Genomic DNA, 13,759 nt, shown 5'->3' on the forward strand with positions numbered 1-13,759 from the left:
TATCTTCTGGATTATACATGAGGCAGATGGCCCAGGCCCCTGAGGGATCTGAAAGTAATGGCTTGGTGCTTAGCTCATTAAGGTTGTTTTCCCTGGACTGACTCCTGGTTTCTTCCACCACAGACTGAGACCTGTGCCCATCCACTTCCTGTTTTCAGCTTGCCCCCAGGCTCTGCTTCCTCCTTCTCTGTGGTCTGAGGAAGAGGAAGCACAGGAAGCAGAAAAATGATGCCTAGAGGAAACAGAAGCTGTGCTGAGTCTGGAGCTTAAGTGGTTGGCTCAGCACATCTCACCGGGGTAGGGAGTGGACATCCTGAGGGTAGATTGTGGATCTTAAATGTTTGGAAATCTGAGGGCAGAAGAAAGGGTACAGAGAAAAGAGGAAATCCATCAGACCAACAGGATCTGGTAAAAGAAGTCACAGCACTGTGATGAGGGGACCTGTGTCCCAGACCCAGTGAAGGAGGTGAAGAGAGTGACATCTGTTCCCACTGTGGACAGAAAAGGGGCCACATACTAAACCTGACAAGCTCAGGGGAGGCCAGCACAGTGGCCCTACAAACTCAGAGACTGACATGAACCACACAGAGTGGTCCGAAAATAAAAATTCCTAACTAAAAGCAGGTCATGGCAGGTAGTCACGTCCTAGAAGCTTCCTTGACAAAGGTCAGTCTTTACCTTAAGTAAGCCTGTCTATTGTCTTTTGGCATCTAAGATAACATACCCTTGGAATGTCAGAGTAATCCCCTTTTCCTGACCTCTCAGTGCACACCCATAGAACACGAGATCACAGAACCCCTCATTGTTATCTTGTTCCCTGAATACCATCTTTATGTGTTGTAAATGTTAACTATCATGGATCCATCGATGTAAAAGAAGTATGTGTCTCTCCATTTTCCTTTTTATCCAGTCTCACAGATGTCCCTGCTTTGCTCTTTCCCTCCCCCTTAATCTACCACAGAATGATTCCATGTAGCCTTCCTTATGTCTCCTCCTTTGATTCTAATGTGTAAAATAAGCTGCCAAACTGCCATTCTCCAGAGTATTCTCTTAATCTGTTGAAATTTTGCTTCTTGGCAATTGTCGTCACTTTGGCTTAAATAAACACATAAAAATTCTCTACAAGGTGGGGTATTTCTTATGTTGACTCCACATTTGTCCATGAGGGTGCCTTCAAGTTGGATGAGAGATTTTTATTTTAAGTTTATACCAAGTTACTAACTTGAGACTTGTTAATCTTCTAATGCATAAAATAATTGAACTTTCTAAGTCATTTTTGCTATTTATTCGTTTCTGGGAACCTTTTAACATGGGTAGGGAGAAAGGGCATAAATATATCACAGGACCCACATGTAGGCATATTTACTCTTATATACCACTGCTACCAAACTCCCTAAGTGGGCACAGGCAACCTGCATTTGGTCATCTCTGAAGTTGTTTCCTCCTACCGTATGTAAGTGTGGGAGAAAAATATGTGTCTCGTCTTTCTTATGAGGCTGTTGTGAGGATTAAATGGGCTAATTGACTTCATCCTTTTTTTCCCAACAGATATTTATCAAAGGCCTGCTCTGTACCTACCCTCCTCCAGTCTTTGGGGTTCCCAGTGAACAAGACAGACAAGCACCCTGACATTAGGCACTTACATTCCATAGTGCATCAGTGGTTTTCAATCTTTTTTGTTTTAAATTAAAAAATAGATAACTCTTTGTTCAGTTATAATTTTCCCTGGAAATCCTATATGTAAAGTAAATAAAAAGGTAACAAGAGCAGGGAAAAAGGTTATGCTTGATTATCCCAGCCCCATTTTCCTAGTGGGCTTTGGGATCACTGAGAACTATCTCAAGAAATTTACACACACACATACACACACACACACATCATACGGGTGAGAACATGCCTCCCAACTTTGCAAATACTCTGTGTAGTAGATGCTGTTGGTGCTCCCCCCCAAGACTCCCTGTGCTGGCTGGAGCCCTCTCCCCACCCCCACTCCTGGGAGTGGTGGTCACTAGCAGCTCACAGCTGACCCTTTATCCAGAGCTTTGTCCTTGGCTTTTGGGCACCTCCTTTTCCAGAGAAGGTAAAGGATACCTCTCTCCCTTTCCTCAAGGTGGGGCATCTCATTGGTTAGGGTTCTATCATAAAGCACGTGAGAGAGATTTTGCCAAAAGGGTGAGTAAACAGAATTTAATGGAGAGTATTTATAAAGGCAGGGACTTAATAAATGGAAAGGAACAAAGGATGTGAGGCTAGCAGCCTTTATAGTCTAGGCTTGAAGGGCACAGGGAGGAAGTAATCACCACTGAGATTTAGTGAAAGTTGCAGCCAAAGGAGAGGCCCCCTGATAGTGGTTGTGGCCTTCAGCAGAGGCCGTGGCCACTGCCTAAGCAAAGCCTGGTCTCTGAGGTCCACCTCTTCCCTCTCTGCAGTCTCCTGCCAGTGCTTTCCACTGTGGGCATCAAAGGTAAGGCACCCCTTATGATGCAGTCACAGAGCAGGGGCAGGGAGAGCAGGTCTGGAGGGGCAAATGGACAAAATCCACTACAGTACCTGCCATGTGCCAGGCACAAGCAAGGTGCTGCAGACACAAAAATGGTGAGCTACAGCTCCTTTCTGGCAAAGCACAAGTCAGGGGCTTTTGGAGAGTGTAAGAAAGACTAGAGCTAGCTTAGAATCGTGGTCCTGATAGTGATTGTCTTTTTTTTTCTTTTTAACATTTTAAAAATTAGTTTCAGGTGCATAAAACAATGTAATAGTTAGACATTTATCCTTTATATCCCTCACACAGTGACAACTCCCCTCCCCCATCCACTACCCCTCTGACATCGCACACAGCCATTACATTTCCACTGCCTCTATTCCTAATGCTGTACCCTGCTTCTTGTAAATATATATATATATAAAATTGTAGGTGACATTCATTATTGTTCAGCTTCAGCTTCAAGTGTACAGTGCAGTGACCAGGCATCTACATCATCCCTGAGGTGGTCTCCCTAATGAGACAAGTGTCCATCGGGTATCCTACAAAATCTTTTTGTTGGTGGGATTGCAGATTGGTGCAGCCACTATGGAAAACAGTATGGAGGTATCTCAAAAATCTGAAAATGGAACTACTTTATGATCCAGTAATTCCACTCCGAGGTATCTATCTGCAAAAATCCAAAACTCTAATTCAAAAAAATGTATGCACCCCTATGTTTATTGCAGCACTATACACAATAGCCAAGACATGGAAACAACCGAAATGCCCATCGGTAGACGACTGGATTAAGAAACTGTGGTACATTTATACAATGGAGTGTTACGCAGCCATAAAGAAGAATGATTGTCTTTTATAATGAAGATCGATGACAATTCAAAAATAATCTAGAAATCACAATCCTTACACATGGCTCGTATGCAACAGTAGCCTCTGAACCAAATGCAGACCCTGCAGAGATGCAGACCCTGATTGGAGATAATCAGCAACCTGATCTCATGTTTGCAAGTAACATAGTGGTCAGCAGGAAGGTCACCCCCCATGCACTTCACCCCCCATCCCATTGCCATGCCAACTCATAAAGTCCTGTCATCTCAGATGGGGCAAAATTGCACAAAACATGATAAACCATGAAACAACAGTACATAAATCAGCTACTTAAATTATGAAACCTAAGTCACAGCTCTGTGTGTTTGGCAATAGAGTAAATATCAGATGTGTGTGTGTGTGTGTGTGTGTGTGTGATTTTAAACATTGAAAACAATGATAAACTATGTGACTTGTATGGATCCTCTACTGTGTTAGATTATTTCCTTCTCATCTCAGTAAGTCTCCACTATAATGAGAGTAAATGAGGAGATGGGTGCACGTTTCAATCTCAGATGGGGGTGGCAGGGCTCCTGGCACCCACGCATTGGTCACCCCTGTTCTGTGGTGGCTGACTCTCAGACAGCAGGTCCCAAGAACCTGGGGAGCTTGCCAGTTCACTGACCCCCATGAGAGCACCTGTCCATTGAGAGCAGGCAAGAAATGTTACCCTAAATGTTGTTCAGTTTCAAAATGAAATGCCACTTGGATTGTTAGAACAAATTGAAATACATTCTTAATCAAATAAAAGTGTGAAAAGGATTGTTTTTGGTCAGAAAAGATCTGTTGATTTTTAACAATGCCAGCAAATACATGGATAAAATGTGATAAAGACACCATGAATCTGACTTGAGTTTTCTAAGAATTTGAAACGAAATCATTTCGTTGAGATAGAAAGCAAGCGGTTGACCCTCCCTGAACATCAATTCTTCAAGGTAAAGGGAAAGGACAAGTCAACACACGGTTTGGCAACACCCCTCCCACGCCTGAGCCCCTGAAAAATTGGGGAGATGGCGTTTACAAAGTCCTTTCTGCAAAGCAACTGAGACAAAAAAATCAGAAAGGTCTGTTGGGAACATAGACTCAGTCTGACTTCGTTTTCAGCAGCTGCTGTGCTTCCTTTCACCTAAGATTGCTTTTTAAATGTGTGTTATGGAAAAGTGCTCTGGCTGGGATGGAGGGGAAAGGGGCCCCAAGTGTTGGCAAACAATACAGGATGTACACATTGTTCAACAAACAAGTAAGCCTCCCCAAGAATAGGAATGGGGCCGGTGCGGGTGCTAAGGGCATTCAGCAGGCCTGCTGGCTTTCAGCTTTCATTTCCGGCCGCTGGATGTGGGGAGAGCTGCAGCTCCTCCTCGTCTCAGACGTGACCACAATGGAGGACTCCGTGTTCCCAAGGAAAGAGTTCGTGAACCCGTCTGCAGTTTGTCTCCTGAGGTTCCTCAGCAAGTCACCAGAGTAAGCATGTTGATAGTTTAAGGCTTGCTAATTTCCCTTCTCATGACTCTGTATGTGATACATGTTTTTTAAAATTGGAGGTTTAAGGTACGAGTTTTAGTAACAGAAAAATTGGATGGAAGAATGCTGTTTGGACTAAATGCCAAAACACAGCTGTCTTCTCTTTTTCCCTTTGACTTGAGTTAACCCACATAGCTATTGAGAGTAGAAGAGGCCGTGGAAGTCTAGCTGGGCCTGCCAGAGGGGGGAAAGGCAGGGAGCCTCTGCCTGAGAACATCAGACACCCGGCAGTTAGGGGATCAGGAGGAAGAAAAGGAGGGCGGGCGAGGAGGCGGAGAAGCAGAGCACTCACGTTTTCCTGCCTACAGTTATCTTTGCAAAATCCTCCGTCATTGAAATAGAGGAACAAATATCCTCCAGAGTCCTGTTTCTCTCCTTTTGTAGCAGCCACTCACCCCACTGTCCAAAGCTGGGCTTAGATGCCTGCTCCACCAACTATTAGTGTGTGTCTTGGGAAAGTTATTTAACTTTCAGTTTCTGTAAAACGGAGATTATAATAGTCCTTTGGCATTCTGAGAATTCCTTGACATAATCCATTTAAAGCACTTAGAACCATGTCTAGCAAACAGTAGATTCTCTGCTGATTCACTGCTCTTCCTGCTGACAACCCCTTTGGGTTTCCCCAAGGTGCTTAGATCACTGACTTGGGGGTGAGAGAGGCCCTGGATATAAGCAGCTAATTGGGAAGTGGAGAAAGAGAATTTGTCAACAGAATCCTCTTCTTTCTGGAAATGTCTGAAGATGGCGAGAAGGTCAGTGGCAACAGCTGATCAGGAGACCATCCAGTAAGCACTGAGGATCTAAAGATAAGGGACACTTGCTTCAGTGGACGCTGTTGGTTGTGACACTTAGTGGTGCAGAGCTGTAGTGGGTGATAGGTAAGAAAAGAATTATTCATCCAGATATGGAGAGGAGGAATGTGCATAACGAATATGAGTAAAAGGTGAAGGAATGCCTATCGGTTTGAATTAGCACCCAAAATTTTGACTTGCAGAAAAAACTCATTTTGGCTTGATCTGGGCTGTAGAAATGACTTTACTTCCCCCAGAAGAGCTGGGAACTTGAGCAGAGTGAAACTGGGGGAAGGGTAGCAGGATTTGGTGGGGAGAGTTTTGAGATGGAAAGGGTTAAGGCCAGAGATCAGGCAGATAAATCATTGCTATCACTTGTACCATCAATAGAAAATAGTTACTAAATCTCTAGACAGTGTTATCTGATAAGCAATATACTCCCTGGACTTTAAAACCAGATTGTTTACACGGGATAACCCTACTTGTATAAAGTGCTTACTATAATTTTTCAGATTATAGCAAAAGCTTTCATTTCTAAGTGACTGAGTGGATATGTGTGATGAATCTACACTGAGAAGTGCATAGGGAAAATAGGGGAAAGGTGACGATGTTAGGGTCTTCGCCCCCCACATGAAATTCTCCTTCAGCCCCTCTGGCAAAGAGAGTGCAATGTGTTCACTAAACCATATACATTCAGTTCCTGAGTACACAAGAAAACCATGTTTCTCCATGCTCTTGCATCTAGGTGGGACCATACAACTACCTCTGGCCAACAGAACATTAGTAGAAGTGACACGGGTCACTAGCATTTCCTAGATCTTCTATTCTCTCCCTCTCCTTTCTAGGAGACAGAGCCACGGATGGAAGGAAACTGAATCCCTGAGTCAAAGCTTAGAAGAAATCTACCTGGGAGAGTCACCCAATCAGCATCAGAACATGAAACGGACTAGAAATAAAACAGCTATATTAAGCCTCTGAAATTTTAGGGCTGTTGTTGTAGATACTAGCATTAATGACCCTGACTAGTACAGTCTCAGACAGCAAAAGTGATCAGTGTTGAGTGCTATTAATAGCGTAACCATAGCATTTCAGAGCAATAATACACGTGTTTTCTTTTGCCTTAAGATTTTGGAAGGTTCCTGTTAAAGTGCAAATATAGAAGTATAATATACTAAGCGATCAAAATTCATGATGACATTTGCTGAAGTCAGAGACACATGGAAATGCATAGATTCATTCATTGATTCATTCAATATTGAATGAGTGCCTACTATATGCTAGGTAATGGGCTAGGTGCTAGAGGTACTGACAGTTTTTCTAATTGGTAGCTTGTAAAGGACTTGTTTAGTGGGATGGAAATCTTTTTAAGATCTACATGTGAAACTTTCACTTTCTGGAGTGCCTCCTCCCTAGCTTTTGTTCTTCAGTCGCACTCAGAAAGGCAAAGAAAGAGTTTCAAAGTATGAGCATCTGAACTCAGGCTTTGTGGCACAAGTAGAACAACTCCTTGCAGACAGGTCCTGAGCTGGGAGGGGGAGAATAGGGAGTCCAGGTAGGGTGAGTTGGAGAGCACTGTTGACCCGTTTATGTTAAGAGTTTTGTGGGAACCAGGAGGACTTACAGGGTTTGGGATTCCTTGGAAGTGGGATCTGTTAGAAGGTCTTGATGTCTAATAATGATCATCATTTATTAAAATGAACAAACAAAAGCAATGTGATTTCTCCCACCTACAGAAAAATGTCTGTTGGAATTCTTTCAGCTTTCTTAGTATGAAGGAGATTCTGAATAATGGGGTAAGTGGCTGAAGAAGAATTTTAAAATATTAAGAGAGCAAATTCCATATTTACTGACAGAGACAGAAAATCACCTTTGCATAGACATTTGTTTCACTTTTTTGGATAAGATCACTTGAGTGGCTTTCTCTTAATTATCAAAGAAGAGACGGGTTTCAAGCTTTTGCAGAAAAAAAAAAATGGTTGGGTGCAGAGGGTGGGTTGGGGCCTGTGAAATAAAAGAGTTGAACTTGGAACTATAACTCAGAGCAGAGGACAAGCAATCACTAGATGGAACGGGGCCAAGAGTGGCAGTGGTGCTAGCAGACTGGTGAAAATTTCCAGTTCTCTGTTTTATCAGTTGATTCTTGGAAGCTTCTTATGCGCTTGGGCAGTAGCGGGTGTTTATTGTGGGAGGGGAAGGAGGCAGTGCTTGAAAGGAAATTTTGGACATGAAGATATAGAGCTTGGACACAATTAAGTAAAAACAAACAAACAAAAATGTAGACTATCTGGGCCTTGAGTACATTTAAATGAAGAATGGGATGGGAAGCAAGCCCCTAAACATATTCGTTAAAGAAGTGCAGAATTTGTGGCTGTGGTGAAACAGATAATTTAATGGGTACAGGAGTGTTGGCTACCTTTTGAACTTAATCTGGCCTGAACCTGTGACCAAGATGAATAATATATTAGCAGAACAATGAGATCTATTCACGTATCCAAGCTAGTTTTGAGTTTTACTAAAACAGAAATCAATTCCGATTGTAATACTGATTCATAGTAGAAAAGCAGATCATTTAAGACAGGGTCTTCAAAACTTCATACAGACCTCTTTTAAGGGAAAAATACACATTTCCACCATTGACTTAAATTATTTGTACTTTAATGGTAAGTTTCTTTTTCCTCTTTTCTTCTTGTGCTTGGGGCTCATTGAGATTCTTGGATCTTGAGTTTGAGTTTCTGTTTGTTTGTTTTTTAAATCAAATATGGAAAAATTTCAGCCATTATTTCTTCAAAAATTTTGCTATCCCTACCCTTATCCCAGTTAATCCAATAACGTATAATGAGATTGTTTAAAGTTGTTCCACAGTTCACTGATACTGTTTATTTTATCCCCCAATTTTTCTCTCTCGGGGATTACTATCCTGTACAACCTGATACACAACATCTTAAAACCATTGTTTTATATATATGTATATATATTTTTATATATTATATATATGTATATATATATTTATATATTATATATATTGTTTTATATATATAATATTATATATATGTGTGTATATACTATATATATGTTATATATATATATGTGTGTAGATAATATATATGTATATTTTACATTTTTTCAGTTATTTCCAGTAAGAGGGTAAAACTGGTCCCTGCTACTCCATCTTGGCTGGAAGGTGAACCATCAGGAGTCACTTTCAAAATCTCTGTCTTTGAGTGAGCAAGCTTCTCTCTCCCAGAAATCCTCAGGAAATATCTTCTTCAAGTGCACTGATCATTAATGGTTCTGTTTTCACCCCGAACTCATTACTCCTGCAAGGAGATAGGATTGCGATTTTTCAGCTAGGCTTGAACCACGTGCCCCCACTAATGGAAACAGCAGTGGAGTTAATGTCTCTTTATGTCAGTTTCTTACCCTCAGCAATAGTGACATTTTGCACCAGATAATTCTTTGATATGAGGGGCAATCCTGTGCATTACAGGATGTTTAGCAGCATCCCTCGTCTCTGCCCACGAGTGGCCAGAAGCACCTCTATCCCAAATGTGACAACTGAAAATGTCTCCAGACACTGGCAAATGTCCTTGAGGTGGGGGCAAAATGGGCCAGAATGAGAACTCCTGCTCTAAGTATGGAGACTCCATGAGGCAGTATGAATACCTAAATGAAACAGGGAGTAGTAACCAAAAGAAGCAAAGGCAACTACAGTGTCTGTTCTAATATACAAGCATCATATTTTATAACAAAATACATTTACAAATTATTTGGCTATCTATTAAGGGTAATGTGGATTCATTCCTTAGGCACTAACAATAAGCAAGTTACAGATAAGTTAGAGAATCAAATTATATATATACAAAGGCACAATGTAAAGTATAAAACCTTATAACACATAGTATGTGTGTACTATTATGTGTACTCCATTAGATCAAATCTGTACATATTTTGTTTTTCTTGTAAGATTATTAAGATCACTGTTGTGTAATATTAACAACTGGACTCGGTTTCTGGCTTACGTTAGGGTAGATGGTAGCAAAGAGAGCACTTGATAAGTTTAGGGGAATTGAAAGACCATTTGGGGGAAATTCCTTATTTTGTAACAAGTGTAACATTGTCATTAATCGTCATAGCAGTGTTCTCCCAGGAACAACCACAGGTACCTGCCACGGAAAAACAAAATGAACTGTGGCGCATTTTGGCTGAGGCCCTGAGAAGCCTGCCCACCCGCCCTCTCTCTGATATTAGACTCACTGGGGGCAGGTAAAGAATGAAATGTGGGTTGTCTCCTAAAGTACAGTTGCTGAGGCTTTTCAAGTTCAGTGGAGATATTATTAGGATCTATCTATTCCTTCCCTTTAAACTTTTATCTTCTTAATAAAATTATTACTCGCGGAGCACTTACTTCACCAAAGCACATTTATTTATTTATATTGAGATATAATTGACACATAACACTGTATAAGTTTAAGGTGTACAGCATGTTGATACATTTATATATTGTACCGTGTTTCCCCCAAAATAAGACCTAGGTGGACAATCAGCTCTAATGCATCTTTTGGAGCAAAAATTAATATAAGACCCGGTCTTATATGTGGAATCCAAGAAACAAGGCAAACAAACAAACAAACTCATAGATACAGAGAACAAATGGATGGTTTCCAAATGGGATGGGGGTTAGGGGGCTGGGTGAAAAAAGTGAAGAGATTAAGAAGTATAAATTATCAGTTATAAAAACAGTCATGGGGATGTAAAGTAAAGCACAGAGAATAAGTCATTAATATTGTAATAACTGTATATGGTGTCAGGGGGGTACGAGACTTGCCAGGATCATCACTTCATAAGTCATGTGAATGTGTAATCACTATGTTGTACACCAGAAACTAATATAATATGTATGTCAACTGCCATTGAAAAAATTTTTAAAAATTAAGAAAAACTACAGAATTTCAGGCCCCTCCCCAAACCTGTTTAACCAGAATCTGCATTTTAATAAGATCCCTGTGTGAGTCATGTGCACATTAACCCTCGAGATGTGCTATGATACCTAGATGTCCTTTGTGACTTCTCAAGGTCCTCCCCAGTCTAGTGGTTCTTTAACCCAACAGCAGATGACCCGGGCAATTTTGATTATTCCAATGGGGTGTGCCTGACCACGTTAGCAAGATTAAGGCTTTTGTTAAGATTGTGATGTCAACAAGCATGTATGCTTTAAACTCTTCACGCCTTGGAATCATGCAAGAGTATTTTTGCTGAAGTTCCAAGGAGCTGCATTGGACAGTCACAGGTTGGACATGAATACCCCCCAGCATCATGGCCTCTAATGCCACATGCCTTCCTCTTATGCTACTGTACTGGAGTTAGGTCAGGTGACTATAAATTATGATAACTTAGTGACTGATACTAATGAGATCTTCACAGATAACGTTTCATTCTGTAATATCTTAGGAAGGTAGCATTATCTCATGGAATGATGATAGTGATGGGTCCAAAATTTGATTTCCAGCTTTGTCACTTACTGTGTTTCCCCGAAAATGAGACCTAGCTGGACAATCAGCTCTAATGCGTTTTTTGGAGCAAAAATTAACATATAGTGAAATAAGACATAGTAAAATAAGACCGGGTATAATATAATATAATATAATATAATATAATATAATATAATATAATATAATATAATATAACATAACATAATATACCAGATACCAGGTCTTATGTAATATAATATAAGACCAGGTCTTATATTAATTTTTCCTCCAAAAGATGCATTAGAGCTGATTGTCTGCCTAGGTCTTATTTTCGGGGAAACAGGGTATTAGTTGTAGGAACTTAGGCAATAAAATGGATTTCTCTGGCCCTGATTTTTTTGCAAATTGAAGGGCTTAGACTGCTGTTAAAGCATTATTATAGTCCCTCAAAACAAACATACACACCTATGGCCAGACAGTGATAATCTATCTTTACAACAGCTATAAAGCTTAACTGTAATCATGCAGACATATTATATATCAATTTATGAAAATTGCCCAATTAGACCATGAAAATGATAAACATAGACTGACAGAGACTCAGAAGGGATTTTGAAAGACTACTTTTCCAGAAGAATCTAAGTGATAATCTCAAACTAGAACGTGGAGGTCACTGTGACCTAGTGAAACAGACAGGACGGTTCCTATGAGTCTGACTCATATGTTCCAAGTTCACATGCTTACAGGGACGCTTCCCTTACAGAAACAGAAAGGAACACATCTACTTCTGTTTCTGTAGAAGGTGAGGCCTGACCAAGGCAAAACTGAGTTTTACTAGTTCAGCTTCTTTACTTAGTGAAGGTTCAGTGACCATGGTATATGTGATCAATGAAAAGCATTAAAAGATTATTCTTCAAAAAAAAATTAATTGTAAAATATTTTTAAAATCCAGAAAATAATAAATAGAAATACCTATTGAATGAACAAATATTAACATTTTGTCACATTTCCTTTAGATATTTCCTTTTCTCTATAGAAATTGTACTCAGTCACACCCATTCCTATGTCCACTCTAAAACCATGATTTTGAAGTTCTCACCCTTTGAAATTAGAGATTATAATTTTATTCCTATAATGGTTACTCTTACATTAAAAAATACATACTCTAAAAATGATTTCTCTCATCCTTGAGTTTTTGTGACATTTTAAGATTTACTGTACGATTTAGTGCTTATTATTTTAAACATTTTTCTGTATATCTTTCTGTATTTTGTGTTCTGCACTTTAAATGCTCTGAGAGTATATTAGTTTGTATTGCTTTGTTTCCCTCCACCACACCCAACTGTGGAACAGAGCTGGGATTCTAATAATGGTAAATTAAGTTCTTCTTCATTGATTACTGATAAATTAACTGATGCTTAACTTCTAAGTAAAGTTGTTGTACAGTTGTTTACCTTCTTTGAACTGAATACTGTCAGATGACAAAATTTTATAAGTAAATGAGTGACTAAGAGGTACAAATTTCATGAGTCATGGGGATATTATTATGGTTATCACATCATAAAATGCATAAATGTAGAATCACTATGTTGTACACCTGAAACTAATATAATATTGTATGTCAACTATACTTAAAAACAAACAAACTGTGAGTGAAGGTTAAGTTCTCTTTTACATGGAACTATAGCAAACAACACGTAGTGCCTTATTTTTAGAGACTTAAAAGTACACATTTTGAGTGTAGCTCTCTGTTCTTTAGGAACATGTGATCTTAATCTGCAAACATTAGCACATATGAGAATGATGTATTATTTACTTATTGCACAATCACAAATCCACAGCCTCATGAATGTTAATATTTTCTGGGAATGAGTACAGACTTTGGAAAGATAAAAATCGTCAGAAGTTATCTACAGTTTTGGAGCCTGGATTCCGTTGCCCAGGAAAAGACCACGATGAAGAACCTAGAGTGGCAATAAGTTAGCTGAGGAGTCAGGCAGAAGCTTAGAGTTCTCGTTCTGCTTAGGTTCAAGCCAGCGGAACTTGGATAAGTCTACAAATCTCACTGGGTCTACAGCGTCTCATGTTTAAAACCAGAACATAGAATTTCAGATGACTGGTAATATCTCTTCCAGCTCTAAGATTGTACTAATTATTTTAATCAACAACCACTATGATAGAATGAACATGTAAAGGTGATAGAAAGTGTCAGCACTGAAAGATGGGCTGTAGAATGGAGAGAAAAAAAACTAGTGATCTTTTCATGGAGTAAGGATTTAATCCTTCAACATAAAAGCTTGAATATCTGAACCGAATCTGAACTGAAATGAATATTTATGTGATGACCTCAATATTTGAAAAGATTTTAGAAGCCCACAGATATGTCCAGCTAAATATTAAATGAGTGAGACCAAGATATAAATAGATGAGTTTCACAGAATTAGGGACTCTTCCACAATCCTCAATTAATTGTTTTGTATTTTGGGACCATGAAGACCAAAGCTTCATGGTCTTCATGACAAAAACTTTTCAGTCATTTAGCAAAGTTATCACCTAATTCGATTAAAAGTCCAGTTGATATAGAAAGCAGCATGTAGCTAAGACAAACTGTGGGTTTGTGAAGCTTGTCTGAT

The 13,759-nt window shown here is 39.7% G+C and overlaps 1 protein-coding gene across 2 annotated transcripts in view; it reads left to right on the forward strand.

The window, feature by feature from the left end:
• Positions 1 to 4,712: 4,712 nt before the first annotated feature.
• Positions 4,713 to 13,759, forward strand: part of SELENOP (selenoprotein P) — a 44,940-nt gene continuing 35,893 nt past the window's right edge. The window contains exon 1 of one of the 2 annotated variants that reach the window (XM_081052876.1): positions 4,713 to 4,807. In XM_081052876.1, the coding sequence (XP_080909002.1) occupies positions 4,725 to 4,807 (83 nt within the window). In that variant the 5' untranslated portion in view covers positions 4,713 to 4,724. Of the gene's footprint in view, positions 4,808 to 7,339; positions 7,452 to 13,759 lie in introns of those variants that run through there. The other variant, XM_081052874.1, reaches the window with a different exon arrangement.

Source organism: Rhinolophus hipposideros, assembly GCF_964194185.1.
Source record: "Rhinolophus hipposideros genome assembly, chromosome: 7".
Lineage (NCBI taxonomy): Eukaryota > Metazoa > Chordata > Mammalia > Chiroptera > Rhinolophidae > Rhinolophus > Rhinolophus hipposideros.